Source organism: Electrophorus electricus, chromosome 4 (assembly GCF_013358815.1).
Source record: "Electrophorus electricus isolate fEleEle1 chromosome 4, fEleEle1.pri, whole genome shotgun sequence".
NCBI classification, from domain to species: Eukaryota; Metazoa; Chordata; class Actinopteri; order Gymnotiformes; family Gymnotidae; genus Electrophorus; species Electrophorus electricus.
Window position 1 is genome coordinate 2,005,931 of NC_049538.1, and position 18,824 is coordinate 2,024,754.

General features: G+C 49.9%; 1 protein-coding gene across 1 annotated transcript in view; it reads right to left on the reverse strand.

Moving 5' to 3' along the window:
- Nucleotides 1–18,618, reverse strand: part of ep300b (E1A binding protein p300 b) — a 29,430-nt gene extending 10,812 nt beyond the window's left edge. The window contains exons 1-17 of the mRNA XM_035525073.1: nucleotides 16,684–18,618; nucleotides 14,980–15,524; nucleotides 13,179–13,346; nucleotides 11,872–12,112; nucleotides 11,452–11,565; nucleotides 10,871–11,104; nucleotides 10,490–10,595; nucleotides 8,244–8,378; nucleotides 7,894–8,011; nucleotides 6,430–6,577; nucleotides 4,373–4,450; nucleotides 3,976–4,061; nucleotides 3,611–3,775; nucleotides 2,763–3,221; nucleotides 2,331–2,558; nucleotides 1,985–2,156; nucleotides 1,714–1,832 (exon numbers count right to left, since the gene is read on the reverse strand). Coding sequence (XP_035380966.1) covers nucleotides 1,714–1,832; nucleotides 1,985–2,156; nucleotides 2,331–2,558; nucleotides 2,763–3,221; nucleotides 3,611–3,775; nucleotides 3,976–4,061; nucleotides 4,373–4,450; nucleotides 6,430–6,577; nucleotides 7,894–8,011; nucleotides 8,244–8,378; nucleotides 10,490–10,595; nucleotides 10,871–11,104; nucleotides 11,452–11,565; nucleotides 11,872–12,112; nucleotides 13,179–13,346; nucleotides 14,980–15,524; nucleotides 16,684–16,777 — 3,210 coding nt within the window. The 5' untranslated portion in view covers nucleotides 16,778–18,618. The remainder of the gene's footprint in view (nucleotides 1–1,713; nucleotides 1,833–1,984; nucleotides 2,157–2,330; nucleotides 2,559–2,762; nucleotides 3,222–3,610; nucleotides 3,776–3,975; nucleotides 4,062–4,372; nucleotides 4,451–6,429; nucleotides 6,578–7,893; nucleotides 8,012–8,243; nucleotides 8,379–10,489; nucleotides 10,596–10,870; nucleotides 11,105–11,451; nucleotides 11,566–11,871; nucleotides 12,113–13,178; nucleotides 13,347–14,979; nucleotides 15,525–16,683) is intronic.
- Between the last annotated feature and the right edge of the window lie 206 nt (nucleotides 18,619–18,824).

Consider the following 18,824-nt stretch of genomic DNA (forward strand, 5'->3'; position numbering starts at 1 on the left):
CACAGTCAAACTGGCCCAACATCCCACAACACACACCAAGCACCAGGGACTTCACACTGCCCTGGTGTTGGTGATGCGTCAGGAGGTTTTATATTACACATTGTCATTCAAGGCAAACCAGATTCAACTCATTAGCTAGTTACCGAGCCCTTCATGAGCGATGTGTGTGTGTGTGTGTGTGTGTGCATGCAGCAAAAAGCAGCATGGCATAGTAGCAGGAAGCTGGATTATGACATCATGCAGCAATGACCTAGAGCAGATCACCAGGAGCATTTGGCAGTGAACAGCGCCACCCTGAGGAAGAAGCCTGGCATGATGCCCCATGATCCAAGAGAGGGCAGAGCACACAGTCATTTTCAGGGCTTTTGTGGAGTTATTTTTGGTTCTCAGATCAGTGCAGTCAGCTCTCTGGAGCCATCGCCTTTGATTAAGCTCTGCAGAGACAAAAGTGAGACATCTCCGAGGTGGAATCACGTGTTTGGGCGGTCGAACCAAAGGTTTTCAAATCTGGCTGGATAGTTATGGATATGTTAAATCGTGATTCAACAAACACTAAATGATGACGTATAAATATAAGGATTCCTCTCGCCAGTCTCAGGTGTAGATTGATGAATCTGATCATGCGTTTGTGTGCGAGTCCTGCCTAACTCCGTGGCCGAGCCTGGGGCCCCTCCCTCTGCAGGCTGCTCCACCTCTGCCATTCACGTACCACTCTGCTCATGAAGGACTCGAAAACGTTTCACACAACACATGCACAAGAAGAAACAACAGACAAACATAAGTGCTGATCTAAATGTCATGTGTTTGGGTATGCAAGGTGTTGGACATTTGTGCTTGGTCAAATACGAACGGTAATCGAGGAATGAAGCCGAATGCACGCGCGTGTGTGTTGCATGCAGTGTACAGGGTGCTGATTAGTACAACTCTAAAGCGCAGTACTGAGTGTGATGGCTGATTGAGAGCGAGAATATTTGTTATGCTGCAGCCTCTCCCAGTGCAGGTCAAAGGGCACGGTTAGCATCAGTAAGCCAACACAGCACACACACACACACACACACACACACACACACACACACACAGTATGGAGAGGATGAATAGACAGAAATTCAGGACATCAAAACCCCAATCAGGGATCCACACAGGCAATTTAAAGAATTAAAGCAAATTTAACCAAATTACAAGCCAAAGTGAAAGTGTTAACTGATCATGAAAATGAATTTGACAAAAACCAAGCAGTACATTTTTCTGTCTTTTCTAACACATTTCCGTAATACCTCAGTGTGACTTTCATTGTGTTCAGGGGTCAACACGTTCTAAAACTACAGACACCTCAGACTGCCGGCTGTTATTGAGGCATTCCGCTTCTGACTTGAATTTCTGCCTTATAAGTTCATTACTGGTTTGAGCTTGTTCACCAGCACTGCCAAGTCACAGTGTCAAACGGGAGAATGTGAAATGAGGACTAGAAAATGCCACACACACACAGACACACACGTGTGCCCATCACAGTAAAGATCACAGACTAGCAGTGTAAACAACTTCTATATACCCTCGGACAGACGTCACGGCGGGGTGTCGGACAGGAAGGGAAGAGAACTACGCTACAGACGAGGCGTGTAGAGCGCTACGGACCGCGCTGGCGTGGCAGGAGGCAGAACGCGTGAGAGTGCAGGGCCTTACCCGGTTAGGTTTGTTACTAGTGCGAATACGTACGGGTATCCCCAGGAGCAGGGGGTCTACAGGCTGCCTGAAGGGCAGGGACTCGGGGTCCTGCCGGTACAGAGCCTCCAGAGTCGGAATCAGGGCTTGCCGCACCTCCTCAGGCTTGAAGACTGAGAAAGAGAAATACTTTAGTAACGATCCTTTAAAATATCATGCCAAGAAAGAGTATTTGTGACAATCATAAGTAAGTGATTTTGTGTGGGACGCGTTAGTGTGTGAATGTCTTTCATTTGTAAGATGGAACATATATGCATTTTCCTACTTTTCTTCTTGCTCTGTGCGCTCACTGTGGAGCTGTTCGTTGTCGCCACATCTTCCTCTTCCTCCTTGGGTTCAGTCTTCATCTCTGGCTTCCGGTCATCTCCAGCTGCCCCTACCAATGTCTCCATAGACTCCGCCTTACAGGCATCACCAGATGGCTCCTCCTTCTTAATCTATTCCACCAATAGGAGGCGACAGGTGAAACCAGCAAACATAAATATTGGAAACAAGGCCTGCTAAGAGCTCCATGTTTTAATATGAATTTATATTGTTATCAGAAATGCAAACGTGAAACTGGGCAAGTCAATAAGAACAAGCAGTCTGACCACACACACACAGTCTCTCACCTCTGGTTTTTCCTCGCTCTTCATCTCGCCCTTCATGGCAGCCATCTTGCCTGAGGCTTTACCCTCTGCCTCACTCTCCTCCTCTTCCTCCTGCTGTCTGACCTCAGTTTTAAAGTCTGAGAGAGTGGGCCCATCTGCAGAGGTTAGCTGGGGGTTGGGGTCAGCAGAACTGACCGAGGTCGGGGTCGACACCTGACCTTCCGCCCCTAGAGATGATTTCTGAGATGGCTGAAGAACAATAGGCACAGCAGTGTTACAGCCAATAAGGGACAGCAGACATATATATCGGCCAATAGGGAAAATGTATGTTTGTTATACGTGAGCCATTAAGAAAGACATGACAGAAATACAAAAATCCAAATCAAGAAAATTGAAGAACAGTAAAGAGAGGTGAGCACAACTCAAGTTTAGCCAGGGAGCTGAAGAACTCACCGGAGTGTGAGGGTGAGCATTCAGTCCCAGAGCATTCTGGGAAAGCGCAGAGGACGGTAGCCCCGCCTGGGGGACCCCAGAGGCTCCACCTCCCTGTGCCTGTAGTTGATTGGCTCTCTCTGGCTGCTGTACTTGCTGAGGGATGGGAGGAGCCATGGTACTCGGGTTTGGCGTGTGCGGCTGCGGCGTGTGGTTGCCAGTCAATGGGGGCGGGGTCTGATGAGGTGTGGGCGTGAGCCTCCCGGCAGGGGAGGACGTGCTTCGCTGCAGGTGCGGGCCGTGTGTGTGTGTGCCGAGGTTTGGTGCGCAGTGTGTGTGAGAATTAGGGGCCTGTGAAGATGGGGGGTGGGTGGAGGAAGGCCCCAAGGGACCCCCTGGGGGGCCAGAGGCTGGTACCGGTACCATGGGCGGAGTCTGGATCGACGGACTGCTGACTGGCAACAATGGGGGTGTAGCCATCTGAGACAGACAGACAGAGAGCATAGGGGCACAAATGTAATTCTGCAATCACAGCCACCTCCGCTCGCAAAATGAACATTTAGTTTGAAACAGAGAACCACACTGTATGCCTGGTGACTGCAACACTGTTGTTTACTTTCTAAAGTCCCACCTACATGTGCAGAATTTGGGTCCAGAGTGATTTACAGACTTACAAACGTGACTTAGTGACTTACGGACGTACCCTTTAGGCTTAGAAACGACCAATCAAAGGCTGGACTTAAATATTAACGTTTTTGATGAACCAATGAAAATCTCAGATAAACTACTATTAAAGAAACTAAAGTTGAAGTCAGTAGCAGCTGAGGATGCTCACCTGAGGCGGGGGGGCGGGGGGGTGGATGTCTCACCTGAGGCGACGTTCCTTGAGATCCCGCCTGGCTCACACCCATGCTGGCCTGCAGCGAGGTGGGACCAGCTCCTGGGAACTGGTTCTGGTTCTGCATAAACTGGTTCTGCAGCTGGTTCTGGCCCGCGCTTGGCTGACCCGTCCGGGGAGATGCCTGCATACCCATCTGAGGGGTGGGACGGGTCACATGTCAGGAAATGAATGTTAATTTCAGTTAAACAGCAGCCAGCCAATCCCAGAGCACACCCAAAATTCTGCTAAATGAACAGCTCAAGCGTGCGCCAGCACACCGTCGGCGGGAAAATGATCGAACAGATGAGAAGAGTTGGAGGCCACGCCCTAGTGGTGGGCGGGGCTGCAGCTCACCTGGCCCAGACTGGCCCCCACGGGCAGGGGGGGTGTGGACCTCTGGGTCATCCCCTGCACCCCCATCTGGCCAAACTGATTCATACCTGCAGGGGGGAGAAAGGGTAGGAGAGCAGAAGTAAAAGGTCACAAAAAGTTATTTACAAAAATCCAAAAAGGTCTTCAGAGAGTTTAAGGGCCCACCACAGTTTTGAACAGCAGAAAAGGAAAAGCACCGCGTGCACAAAGCCACAAAGGGGCCCATGAAACACCTGTGGAAAAAGTCACCTCTGCCACACACAGCGCCAACTGCTGGGAAAATACTTTTTGAGGCAGCTTTAATTGCCAGTGCCTGTGTGTGTGTGTGTGTGTGTGTGTGTGTGTGTGTGTGTGTGTGTGTGAGAGTGAGTGAGTGTACCAGCAGGAGTCTGCATTCTGTTGACCATCTGGTTTGGTCCAGTGGGTCGAACAAGCGATGGATCTGCCAATGGCCCGTCTGAGAGACAGAATGTCAGAAAGGGAAGAAAAGTTTGTCAGCATCGGCGCACAAAAGACCCATTAATTTGTGGTATACAAACACTTCCCACATGCACCGGCGTCTGTCGTGAGCTCCCTGGGTGTGCACTCGGAGGCCTCACTTAAGTAAGTAGATCTTCGTTTGTATTGCACTTTTCTGGACTGAGTCACAGAGTGCTTCACAGTACAAAAATACGCAACATTTGCACCATAAAACACAGTCCCGGGGATGATTTGACACAAAAATACACTAAGCAAAGACTAGGATTCATAAATGTACGAACCACTAAAGTATTACAAAATCAAAACCAAAGGAATAAAAGAAGATCTTGAGATGTCTCTTAAAAATGCAATATATGGTTAAAAGTATGTGGACACCCTCCTAATAATTGTGTTTAGGGGTTTCAGCCCCAAGAATGGCTAACGGGTGTATAAAATCACTCAGTCATACAATCTCCATAGACCAATACTGGCAGCTCACCGATGTTAAACGCGACACCACAAGTCAGTTTGAGATGTCGGCCCTGCTGGACCTGCCCCAGTCAAACATGCACGCTGTTCTTGTGAAACGGAAGCATCTAGGAGCGACGCCAACTCAGCCACAGAGCTGTAGACCACGTGAGCTCATAGGGTCACTGAATGCTGACGGGCATAGTGTAAAAATCGCCTCAGCACTCACTACACACTTCCAGACGGCCTCTGGAAGCAACTTCAGCACAAGACCTGTGCTCACGGAGCTTCGTAAAACGGGTTTCCATGGCTGAACAGTGGCACACAAGCCTGAGGTCAGTATGCACAAGGTGAAGCATTGGCTGGAGTGAAGCACACCAATGCTAGACTCTAGAAGAGTGGAAGTGTGTTCGTGTTCTCTGGACTGATCCATCACATTTGACTATCTGGCAGTCTGATGGAGGATCCCACCTACTGGAATGCACAATGTGGATGAAGGATAATGGTCTGTGGCTGTTTTTTCTGGTTTGGGGTGGATCCCTTGGTTACAGTGAAGGGAAACGTTAATGCCACAGCATACCAAGACATTTTAGACAATTTCATGCTTTGCACTTTATGGCAAGATTTTAGGGAAGACCATCCCTGCTCCAGCCTGACTGTATCCTTGTGCACATAGCGAGGTCCATGAAAACATGGTTGAGTTTAGTGTGGAGAAACTCCAACAGCCAGCACTGAACCCTGACCAACCCCACTGAACACCTTTGGGATGATGTAGAATGTCGATGCTGAGCCAGGCCTTCCTGTCCAAATTCGGTGTCTGACCTCACAAATGCGCCTTGGAACAAATGGACACAAATCTCCCCCCAAACACACACACACTGGAGTCTTGTGGAAACAAGAATAATGGAGGCTGTTGCTAGAAAAGGTGGGGACACCAACTCCATGTTAGCGCCAGTGGTTTTGAATGGGACGTCCAAGCCAACATAGGATAAATCAAATGAAACTGGGCCTACAATGAACCCTTGAAGCATCACACATCTAAGAACTGTTGTAAAGGACGTGTCATCTGTAGATACTGCAAACGTGCTGCCCTTAACCCAGTCGATGGTAGGTGATATATATACTGCTCCAGTCCCACTTGCATGTCTTACTCTTTGAAAGTTGAGCATTACAGAGTCGGTGCGAGTGTTCTGTTTTTATGCAATTTTAATGTGTTTTACGCATTTTTAACTTTGAGTGTACTGCACTTTGTAGCTTTGTCTTTGATTGAAATCAATCACACTGCCTAAGCATAGTAATCAGAATACCGGTGTCAACAGCATCACAGGCTGCACAGAGATTTAATAAAATCTCCACAGTCGGTCTGCACTAAAACATGATGTCAAACTCTACGAGCCGTCACAATGCAATACGTTGAGCAAAACCCAGAACTGACTGTGCGTCTCTAAATAAGTATTTAAATAAATACATAGTATGGGGTTTGGGGGTGTCCACAGGGCACACACTCACTCTGTGGCCCCGACTGCTGCTGTAGCGAGCTGGAGGCCATGCTCGGTGGGCTCGTTAGGCCCTGTTTCTGCATCCTGGTTCTTCTCTTCTCCTCCAGCTCCTTCTGGATCTTGTAGATCTTTTCCGCTAGGAGATGGTAGTACTCCGCCTTGGGGGGAGAGACAAGGCAAGATCGCACAATTAACAAACACGCAGACCTGATTAATATGAATATGAAATCGCTTGCCCTGCTGTGAATACTCATAGCTGAAGGCAAATTCATTCATAATGACCTAATGGCAGTTCTAGATTTAATCCCTTAAATGTAAAGGACAGTCTAACGGGATTTCTTCACATCGCAAACGTTTTGGGAATGTTAACTGGGAGAAAAACACAGTAAAAGAATAAACAATAATTTGTGGGTTCACCTTTCATCACTAGTTGATTGGAAAGCACAGGTAAGGCAAGTGTATGGTGCCTGTGTGTGTGTGTGTGTGTGTGTGTGTGTGTGTGTGAGAGAAGCACAGGTAAGGCAGGTGTATGGTGCCTGTGTGAGGTGTGTGTGTGTGTGTGTGTGAGAGAAGCACAGGTAAGGCAGGTGTATGGTGCCTGTGTGAGGTGTGTGTGTGTGTGTGTGTGTGTGTGAGAGAGAGAAGCACAGGTAAGGCAGGTGTATGGTGCCTGTGTGTGTGTGTGTGTGTGTGTGTGTGTGTGTGTGTGTGTGAGAGAAGCACAGGTAAGGCAGGTGTATGGTGCCTGTGTGAGGTGTGTGTGTGTGTGTGTGTGTGAGAGAGAGAAGCACAGGTAAGGCAGGTGTATGGTGCCTGTGTGTGTGTGTGTGTGTGTGTGTGTGAGAGAGAGAAGCACAGGTAAGGCAGGTGTATGGTGCCTGTGTGAGGTGTGTGTGTGTGTGTGTGTGTGTGTGTGTGTGTGTGTGTGTGTGAGAGAAGCACAGGTAAGGCAGGTGTATGGTGCCTGTGTGAGGTGTGTGTGTGTGTGTGTGTGTGTGTGTGTGTGAGAGAAGCACAGGTAAGGCAGGTGTATGGTGCCTGTGTGTGTGTGTGTGTGTGTGTGTGTGTGAGAGAAGCACAGGTAAGGCAGGTGTATGGTGCCTGTGTGAGGTGTGTGTGTGTGTGTGTGTGTGTGTGTGCACGCGCGCGCGCATGTGTGTATAAAGCACAGGTAAGGCAGGTGTGCCGTTTCAGGGCTTTGGAGGGGGTAAGGGACAGCTGTGACTCTGATGTTCATACAAGACAGTTAGTAAACTTTGATGAATACTGCATTTATCGTCATTATTATCTTAACATGGACACATGGACTTCGATATTAGACACTTACACAAAGAAAATAACACCACAGCTGCTATTACAGTGAGAATAAGAGAAGCCTGGTTGGGCAAATAATAAAAAAGTAGGTGTTAGGGAGTAGGTGGGTGGGTGTATGAGTGCGAGAGGGAGGGAGGGAGAGAGAGAGAGAATCTCTCACCCTGCTGTTGGCAGACTCGTACATGTCCCCCTCCACCTTGCGGGCGTATGCCACTAGGTTCTCCATCCTACGGTCCTTTAAGGCAGCAGGGTCAGGGGTGGGAAAGATGGCCTGCACACTACTCACACACACACACACACACACACACACACACACACACACACACACACAGTTGTAAACCTACAAAAAAGGGTTTGTTATTTCCCCTAGTGTTAAAAAGCCAATGCCAATGGACAAACTCACTGATAAGGTTCCAAACAAATGAATGAATAATATTCGCTACTTCCATTCCTTATACAAAGGATATCACGTTGGTGTGGGGTGTGTGTGTGCGCACGTGAGAGACTCACAGCTTGTGCACGAGGTGGTTTCGCAGGTCCTGCGTGATGTCCTCATGCCAGCTCTTCCTCATCCCTGCTGTGGACGGGGGTGTGGCCACAGGAACAGAGCCCCCAGAACCCACCGCTCCACACTCATTCATTAGGCTGAGAAAGAAAAAAACAGACAGAAACAGTAAGAATAAAATTAAGAATAAAAGCACATCAATGATCAAAGCAGCTTAAAGATTGTAGGTACCGGAACACTGCTAGAGAATGATTTACTTAAAAAGGAGAAACACAACATCACACAAAACCAAGGTCCATATGCAATACCATGGGAAGAGAAACCTCTACCTCTGACACATTTGGTGTGATACTAATGCAGCACAGTGAAGTGAGGCATTACTGAAGAATAGCATTCAGATCGTAGCACTAGTGAAGTGCTCCTATAGGTGCAGTACAAGTACTGAAATGCAGAAGTGTGCTGTAGTATTGTGTATCAGGTTAGTGATGTAATGTAGGATTGTATATCAGTAATATAGTGTGGTGGTGTGTAACGGCACGGTAGTGTAGTGGTGTGTAGTGTAGTGTAGTGTAGTGCGGCGGTGTGTAGTGGGGTGTAGTGGGGTGTGGTGTAGTGTAGTGTAGTGTAGTGTAGTGTAGTGGGGTGTGGTGTAGTGTAGTGTAGTGCGGCGGTGTGTAGTGTAGTGTAGTGGGGTGTGGTGTAGTGTAGTGTAGTGTAGTGTAGTGTAGTGCGGCGGTGTGTAGTGGTGTGTAGTGTAGTGTAGTGCGGCGGTGTGTAGTATAGTGTAGTGTAGTGTAGTGTAGTGCGGCGGTGTGTAGTGGGGTGTAGTGTAGTGTAGTGCGGCGGTGTGTAGTATAGTGTAGTGTAGTGTAGTGTAGTGCGGCGGTGTGTAGTGTAGTGTAGTGTAGTGGGGTGTAGTGTAGTGTAGTGTAGTGTAGTGTAGTGTAGTGTAGTGTAGTGTAGTGCGGCGGTGTGTAGTGGTGTGTAGTGTAGTGTAGTGCGGCGGTGTGTAGTATAGTGTAGTGTAGTGTAGTGTAGTGCGGCGGTGTGTAGTGGGGTGTAGTGTAGTGTAGTGTAGTGCGGCGGTGTGTAGTGGTGTGTAGTATAGTGTAGTGTAGTGCGGCGGTGTGTAGTGGTGTGTAGTGTAGTGTAGTGTAGTGCGGCGGTGTGTAGTGGTGTGTAGTATAGTGTAGTGTAGTGCGGCGGTGTGTAGTGGTGTGTAGTATAGTGTAGTGTAGTGCGGCGGTGTGTAGTGGTGTGTAGTGTAGTGTAGTGTAGTGCGGCGGTGTGTAGTGGTGTGTAGTGTAGTGTAGTGCGGCGGTGTGTAGTGGTGTGTAGTGTAGTGTAGTGTAGTGCGGCGGTGTGTAGTGGTGTGTAGTGTAGTGTAGTGCGGCGGTGTGTAGTGTAGTGTAGTGTAGTGTAGTGTAGTGTAGTGTAGTGCGGCGGTGTGTAGTGGTGTGTAGTGTAGTGTAGTGTAGTGCGGCGGTGTGTAGTGTAGTGTAGTGCGGCGGTGTGTAGTGGTGTGTAGTATAGTGTAGTGTAGTGCGGCGGTGTGTAGTGTAGTGTAGTGCGGCGGTGTGTAGTGGTGTGTAGTATAGTGTAGTGTAGTGCGGCGGTGTGTAGTGGTGTGTAGTGTAGTGTAGTGCGGCGTGTGTAGTGGTGTGTAGTATAGTGTAGTGTAGTGTAGTGTAGTGGTGTGTAGTGTAGTGCGGCGGTGTGTAGTGGTGTGTAGTATAGTGTAGTGTAGTGCGGCGGTGTGTAGTGGGGTGTGGTGTGGTGTAGTGTGGTGAGGTATAGTGTAGTGTAGCGGTGTGTAGTGTAGTGTAGTGGGGTGTGGTGTAGTGGGGTTTAGTGTAGTGTAGTGGGGTTTAGTGTAGTGGTGTGTAGTGTAATGTAGTGTAGTGGTGTGTAGTGGAGTGGAGTGTGGTGTAGTGTAGTGGTGTGTAGTGTAATGTAGTGTAGTGGTGTGTAGTGTAATGTAGTGGGGTGTGGTTTAGTGTAGTGTAGTGTGGTTTAGTGTAGTGGTGTGTAGTGTAGTGGGGTGTAGTGTAGTGTAGTTTGGTTTAGTGTAGTGGTGTGTAGTGTAATGTAGTGTAGTGGTGTGTAGTGTAATGTAGTGTAGTGTGTAGTGTAGTGTCGTGGGGTTTAGTGTAGTGTAGTTTGGTTTAGTGTAATGTAGTGTAGCGGTGTGTAGTGTAGTGTAGTGGGGTGTGGTTTAGTGTAGTGGTGTGTAGTGTAATGTAGTGTGTACCTATGAGTGTTGATGTTCCGATGCAGCAGGGGGTCTGGCAGAAGGTTGGACTGTTGGTTTTGGGCCGGAACCCCAATACCACCGTTAATACCCATTGGGTTAGCACCTATGCAAAGACAGAGAGAGAGAGAGAGAGAGAGAGAGAGAGGGGGAGGTCAATGAGTATATTAGAGATAGACACACACTCATACACATTCAAATACACTGCTCTCTAGCTTCTGAACTGTTCAGGTTAGGTTAGAGGTCAAGGTTAGGGTCATCCCTGGACAAGGCTGAAGTGATGGTCAGGACCAACCTATCCTCAGCAAAACACACATTAGGCAAGTTGAGTAATGAGCGGCAGCATCTTGCATCACAACACTGCACACATGCACAACTCACCGACGGTGGTCAGCGGCCTCATGCCGGTGGTCTGACCCGTGGCAGCGGGGGAGAGAGGAGTCTGCCCAGACGCCTGAGTGCCCTGGTAGGTGAGTCCCAGGGCGGCATACGCACGCTCAATGGAGCTCGGGTCGATCTGACCTGGGGGGTTGAGGTTGGGGGCAGTGGGCGAGCCTCCTGAGACTGATCCACCCACTGTCCCGCCCAGAGCCATCCCAGCTCCGCCCAGCATAGCTGTGGGGGAGAAAGAGAGCGAGAGAGCGAGAGAGGGAGAGAGAGAGACAAGATAAACCCAACGCTGACATTAATGAAAGGTTTTTTAATGTTTGCACCTGTGTCAGTGCTGGAAAGCCTGTAGGCTACTTTGGGTAGATTGTGAACTCAAGCATTTTTTGGAGAATATGTACATCCACATATATATGTGTATACACACACACACACATTATATTTGGACACACACACTTCGGCATATGAGTGTGTGTGTGTGTGCGCGTGTGTGTGTGCATCCACTCACACTGCTGGCTCCTCTTGTCTCCTGTGTTCTGTGTATGATTGTGTGTGTTTGTGTGTGTGTCACTCACACTGCTGGCTCCTCTTGTCTCCTGCGTTCTTGAGCGGGAGGCAGACAGGACAGTCCTGCCTGGTGCAGTTTTTCCAGTGAGAGATGATCTGTCTGGAGGAGGCACAGTGAGCCACTGCAGAGAGACAGACAGTGAGAGAGAGAGAGAGCGAGAGAGAGAGAGAGAGAGAGAGAGAGAGAGAGAGAGAGAGAGAGAGAGAGAGAGAGAGAGAGAGCGCGAGTGAGAGAGAGAGGTGATGAACAGGTCGCAAAGTACTACTTAATGGCAAACACAAATAACACAATGCCAAAAACATCTGGGAGCAATGCATACAGATCTCACGTACAGCACAGAAACAGAAAAACAAGAGCAGGCAGACAGACGGAAGGGACGCAGGCAGACAGACGGAAGGGACGCAGGCAGACAGGGACGGTCGCTCACCCTGGCAGGACTTGCCGGCCTGGCAGTGGGTCATGTGGTTGAGCACGTTCTTCATGGTCCTGCAGTGGGGCAGAGCACAGGGGCGTACCTCCCCGTTGGCCTGCTCCCGACGCTGGCACTTGTGGGCGTGGAGCAGCAGGACCAGCTGCTGCTGGATCAGCTTCCGCTTCTCCGGGTCGGCCGTAGGGGGCGCTACTGCGCCGCCCGGACTGGACACACCGCTCGCCGCGCTCGAACCAGCCTGGGGAGCGGATGGGATACATGATAAACACAGCCTGACTGACTACTACTGTTCTGGCTGTATAGGAACAGCTTATCCACATGTAGGTCTCTTTACTCTAATTACTGAGCCGTCTGACACCGTGTGAACATGACGGGGAATATTCCAGAGGTAGCATGACCCATGTCTCGGTGATGGGCGGACAGGGTGCACATACACAGCTGGAGTCCTAACCCTAACCCTCAAAGAAGGAAAAAAAGAAAAGAAAAAAAGACGTCTTTCCGAACTCCAAGAAAAAGGGTAAATGCTCCTTACAGTAAAAGCAGTAGCGATGTGCACAGGTGTGCTACGGATTCAGTGGAGCTTGACTGAACTCCCAGCCACAGAATACACACTGTAAAAACCCGCCGTGATGTATGACCAATGTTACTGCAGGTAGTATGAAACTACTGCCTCAGTTTCAACTATGACGAATGAAAACTGAGTTGTCGCCTGCGTGTCCAGGCCACTTCCCTATATCTACAACAGCTGTCGATCGCTCACTATCGAAATCCCGTTAAAGTTGATGACGTCTTCTGGTCCCTCAGCAGGGGCCACAGTGGGCCTTCCTGCTTTGCTTTGTCTAAAAGCGTCTATGGTGCTTTGTGGAGGATCACTGGCTCTGACTACAGGGCCTAATGATCCACTGACCCTGATCAATGCAACAATCCTAAATATTACGATTCGACTCTGCCACAGTTGATTGGCAGCTGTGCGGATGTCTCACGCAGCTTTGTAAGGATAATGAAGAGTAGCAGCATGAGAGAGACTTGCTGTTTGAGCCGTTCTTTAGCAGTTTAGCCCGATCACGTTACCCAATCTGTACTACTGCAACCCCCCCCCCCAAAAAAACCCCACAAACTAAAAACAAAATACACATTTAAAAATTAGCTTTAACAAACTAATACTGCATAGTGGTAAAACCTAAGATTTACAACTGTAGTAGATGCTGCGTTCTAGCTAGCCACTGAAGCTCTGTAAGGCTGGATTCAGATCACCTCCTGATGAAGGAATTATACAAAACTCCATTTCCCATGAGGCATCTCACCAGGCCGGGGATGTTCTGGCCAGGCTGGGGTTTCTTGTCCATGTTGAATTGGCTGAGGCTGTTGGGAAGTGTAGCTTTGTTCTGGTGGGGAGCAGCAAGAGACTGAGCACCGCACTGACCGTACCCAGCCACATAGATCCCGGAGCCTACACCAGACATCACACTCATCTGAGAGAGAGAGGGGGGGGCTGATCTTAGATGGAGAGACTGGACACTTTCTCCATTACCCACCGAACCATTCTATACATGTTAGGATGCAACCTTGACAACAGCATCTTCCGAACATTCAACAATACAACCATGATTCTATCGGCCAGCGAAGCCAGGCCGGGCCGGGCCGGGCCCACAGACGGAGGACCACGAGACGGGGCTCTCCTGAAGGAGCCAGGAGGACTCTTCCTCAGCCCCGCTCAGCACTCGAGCAAGAGCTCTCCCAACCAGAGCGTCCGTCCCAGCGCTCGGAGCACGCTGGTTCTGTCTGCCTGGGCGGCTCGGAAACCAGCAAGGTAAAGGAAAGCACTGAGCTGAACACACACACACACACATTTCAGGATGCAGGGAAAGAGAATAAAAACACTATGCTTACATCTACGTTTGAGATTATATAAACACACACACACACAGTGCACTGCAGCCAAAGGCCTGACACCTGAACGCACACAGCAGTGCAGCAGTCTGGGGGCCAGAAGCAGCACATGGAGAAAATAAGGAGTCTCCAGTCACTCACGCTACTGAATTAAAGCACAACAAACAAATCAGGAACAGGTTCAGTACTCCCAGGGTTCAGTATACTACAGTCTTAAGAAGAATATGGTTCAGGAACAGGTTCAGTGCTCTGCGGTCTTAAGAAGCAAGATGAGCACATTCTCGCACAGTGAGCATCGGACTCACACTATAGAAGCGGCTGGCTACTCCTCTACCTCAGTCCTGATCGTTAAAATAAGTGCCTCCCATCAGTCCTGCACCACACAACCCTGCTGACAGGTTTAAAATGTTCACAGTACAGTGAAACAGCTTCCTCAATTTCAGCTTTATTTAGAACATGTTTGGAATAATAGTAGTTTTGCACTAACAGGGGATCTTTCTGTCTTGACCTGTATGTACTGCTTCCTGTAATCAGTACAGGGTCTTTTCTAATAAGGTTGTTCATAGTAACACCTGACCAGAACCACAGCAGTACTGACCAATTACATCGATAACCAGTAATATGTACAGTGTAATCAATATTAAGGTTTGAAAAAGCAATGACCCAGTTGCTGGTTACTGAGCCTGTGTGCAGTTTCCAGACCAGCAGGTCACATCACTACATGACTGGGACCTGTTTTTCTAATTTACCACCGGCCAATAAGGAGCAGGGAAATATACAGGCAGGTCCTATGTATGCACACACGCACGGTACGCACACGCACGGCACGAGCCATTCCCTTTCTTCTAGTTATGGATTATTTGATTTTCCAGATCAATAAAAGTTTTCCGCATCTTTCTGCACTGTCTACCCAGACGGAAGTTGCACTATTTACACTCTTCAAATAAAATAAATCAAACAAACAAACATTCAACCAAATAATTAAAGACATTTTGGTGGGGGGTGTTTGGTACAGTCAGAACAGAAAAAAAGTAACAGAATTACTTTGGACTGTAAGAGACTAAATATCTTCAGCTACATCAGAAAGGCATCATTTTCACAACTCTAACATCTGTATCCTGTCTGAACCTCTCCTACATGGACACGCCTTCAGGGTGTGTTTGCAGCTCTCCAAGCCCAGCCATTGGGCGTGGCGGCCAGTGGGCGGAGCTTTACCTTGTTTGTGGCTCCTGGTTGCTGATTCCTGAGCATGGCCTGGCCCACCTGCTGCTGCTGGGAGAGGTCCGCCATCCCCGCGCTCGCCATGTTGGTATAGCCCATCCCGGGCGCCCCGTTCATCATCTGCCCTCCCATCATGCCTTGCACCTGACCGTGCCCCTTCTGGCCTCCCGCCATGCCCCTGCTCAGGCCAGACGCCATGGCGACCGGCGCCATGACGCCCGCTTGCTGCTGTGGCGGTGGGGGAAGGTGGCCCAGACCCTGGGCTCCAGGGGAGCCACTCAAGCCTAAAAGCCCAAGGGAGGCTGCGCTGCTGGGGCTACTGGAGGCCGAGTGAGCGGATGGGGCTCCGGAGCAGAGCAGCTCAGAGAGCTGCTTGTGCTTGGACGCGGCATCTGGGAGCGGGACGCCCAGTGGCCCGGGGGGGAGCATCCCTGAGGGGGCGTGTCCGGGGTCACCTGCTCCGTTAGAGAGCGCCAGGACCGATGAGTTAATGAGCTCGTCAGGGAGATCGTGCTCCAGATCGAAGAGGGAGCCGAAATCTGAGACGGGAAGACAAACAGAGAAGATGTGGTAGTCAGAGAAAGAGAGCCAAAGCATATCTGGACATGGGCGCCGCAGACGGAGGGGGGCCCCCTTCCAATGTGCAACACCCGTGACAGACCCTGGCCAACGCACGGCCGGCGCCGGGGCTGCGCGCGTGCGAACACGCCCCTCGTGCGTACAGCTGAACAACAGGGCACGCTAATAAAAACCACATGGCACGAGCCAACGACCAACACACGAAGAGACAAAATGGGCGCCGTCAGACATGCAACCTGGACGTCCCGTAAAGCGCGCGACAGTGGAAGCCTTTTCGCCGAGTTGCGGACGGACGGCGCGCGCAAGACTCGCGGAGAGCGAGTCACCGACAGAACTACTGTTCAGGGCTCGTGCACTAGCTAAGTAGACCAAGTTAGCTTGTGCTGCACGGAGAAATGATCTAAATCTGTTTGCATGAACAGGCGTGCAGGGACGATTTGTCCAAAAATGTCATTTGTACTGTTTAAACACCAACAATGTGACTAGCCAAGTAAGAACTTTTGTTTCGTTCTAAATTGCAACAAAGGGTTAGAAAAACAAGTACGTTTACTCCAACGCAACTTTCCTGATTTGCCAAGACAAGCGTCCTGATGGCATGTGGACTAACTAACCTCCGCGCTGCCTCTGCAGACGCTGTAACACGCTCCACTTCGCACTTGCTGTATTGGTCGCATTTCGCTGAACACAAAATGGGAATGACGCGCTAACGTAGCTATCTAGCTGGACAGCAAACTGGCTAGGTAATATCTAAAAGCATTAACGGTTAGATCGCTATCTTGCTAACTTTTTGTAAATAAAGTGGGAACAAAAACGATCAAGCCTGGCTAGCTAGCTGACTTGCATCGAACAGATATTGCATTGGAAGTCATGCAAGTCCCACCAGCGGGTAAAGAAAGGCAGAGGAACTGTGCTTGACGTGCTCATTAATCCTCCAAGTCATATAACGAACTGGTTGGGAGATTTGTATGTGCAGGAAGGTTTGTTGTGTTAAGGTATTTAATCAAATGTGGATGAGCATCTGGTTACTTGCTTGGCTGAGTTTAACTAGGAAAGCGACCCCGACGCTGTTCATTAGCGCAGGTGATATTGTCATTATTAATAGCATTAAACTATATTTACCGTTCCCATCGCTGGCGGAGACGGACAGAGCCGGAGAAGAGAGTTTAGGCCTCTTGGCTGAAGGCGGGCCGGAGTCCAAAACACTATCGGCCATATTTCCACCTCACAAATTACAACTAAATCATATATCCACAAAGGATGATGTTTAATCCCCTCGTCTGAAGTCTTCGTCGGGGTTTAAATAATTCCCTTCTCCAAACGCGCCGGTCTCGCGGAACTCCTTTTTCATGGGACGATGGGGAAAGTGTCATACAAACACGCTCTCCTCCCTTCAGCTCCTGATTAAACCCCCCTTTCCTTTCGGTATTACTACACTACAACATGGCTGGAGGTCCGCTTTGCGCTCACGGAGCCTCGGCGGACACATCGCCCCGACACTGAGCCTCTGTGGCCGATAGATGGGGATTTGATCAACTCGGACGCCAGGCAGCTCCGGGGGGGCAAGGTCGCGAAATCCCTTTCATGCGCTGGTCATAAAAATGCCCAGGACACAGAAATTCTCCGTCTGGTCGCGGCGTGCCTCGCACTCACTGCGGCTTCTTTCCAACATGATGGTTTGATCTGAGCCTGTAATCTGAACATCGGGGGTCTCCCAATCAGTCAGTTTTCTTTAAGAAGAAACAACTGCAGTACTTTGGCGACTGGAAATGCGTAAAGGAACAGTTATTCAGTGAACAAAACGAACACGGGCACCAAAGACGTAGCCCTGCCTCGGTAAAGACTCGTTTGTGCTTTTGCAGAACAAACACCAGTTAACAGGCGTGCAATACCGCCGAGACTAAATACCAGAGTTGACGAAGTGCCAGGCGTGCGACCCAACTCCAGCAGCCTGTTTTTCCCTGCGTGTAGTCTAATGTCTGTGTTAACACTTGTGTTTCTGAACATTAAGTTTGTAGGGGGTATTGCGTTAACCCCGCTCAAGGTTTAGTGTTTTGTGACAGAACGTGTAGGCCTGGATTTGTGCATGAATACACCCAATGCACGAGACGGGGGTAAAATCTTTGCCCCAAATCTCCCCCCGTTGCTTGTAGGCTTGGAAATGCACACACCACCAAAACAACGTTCAAAGTTCATGCGTGCACGGAAAACATTTCAGTTCGATACCGATGCCTAATGGTGGGGGGAAAATGCTCCAATTAGTCGTTTCTCTGCGGACCCTTTTTGCAAAAAAGTGTCATTAGTGGCGTACCGAGAATGTGGCAGGCGTAATATTAGAAGTGAAATCCTGTATTTTCTCGTCCGTGTTAAAAATTAGTTTCAACTTACTGACGGCTCTTGCAAAAATAAACGTGCCACTGCGTGATGAACTAACAAGCGCTCAGCACAAGAACTGAGGAGTCGTCCAGCAGCCGAGACCCACAGAATACGACGAAGGGGTAAAATCGTATATAGCGAGCGCGGTTGCATGAATATTAGGAACGCAAAGCCTCGGGTGCGAACAGGATTGCCAGCTGCACCCCCACATATCTGGGGGTCCTCAAAAAGCTTTCATAGTCTTTGTGATGCTGTGAGCCCCCCTGCGCGTTCATCCCTTTAAAATGTCCCCCTGCCTCGCGCAGTTCTCTGCTCTTTTCTTCACGTTTCTGGTCCTCCGAAAGCGACCGGCTCGGTCATTTCGTTGCGCGGTGCAGAGAATTTCCGCTCGGCGAGCGGAGGCAGTGTAGAAATCTAGCGCTGTGCCGTTTCCTCTCCTCCGCAGACTCTCCTCCGTTTAAATGTTTGCCCTCTTCCGCCTCTCCTTTGCGCTCCTTGCTCGGATTTTCGCCAGACAATCGCCCTTCTCCGGGTTCCTAACGCGGCTGGCGCGTTTCCGTCCCGGTTGTCCGCCGCCCTGTCCGCCCGGGCGCGTTTCGGGGCCGTGGTGGTCGCTGCTGCCGTGCCTCTCCTCGCTGGCTCCTGCCTCCTTCGCTCTCCCCGCACTAACAAAATGGCGGGTTGTTGTTTCTGCTCCTGTGGCACGCGGGGAGGGGGGGCGGAGGTGTACGGCGGCAGCGCAACACGGGGACTGGCGTGCCGGAGTTCCCGGACAGCGCCATCGCAACACTTCCGAGCTGCTGCTTCTCGGGGACGCGCGCTTTGATTAGGTCAGCTGGCCAAAAGGGTCAATACCTTGTGGAGGTCAAACCCCACATGATGAAAGA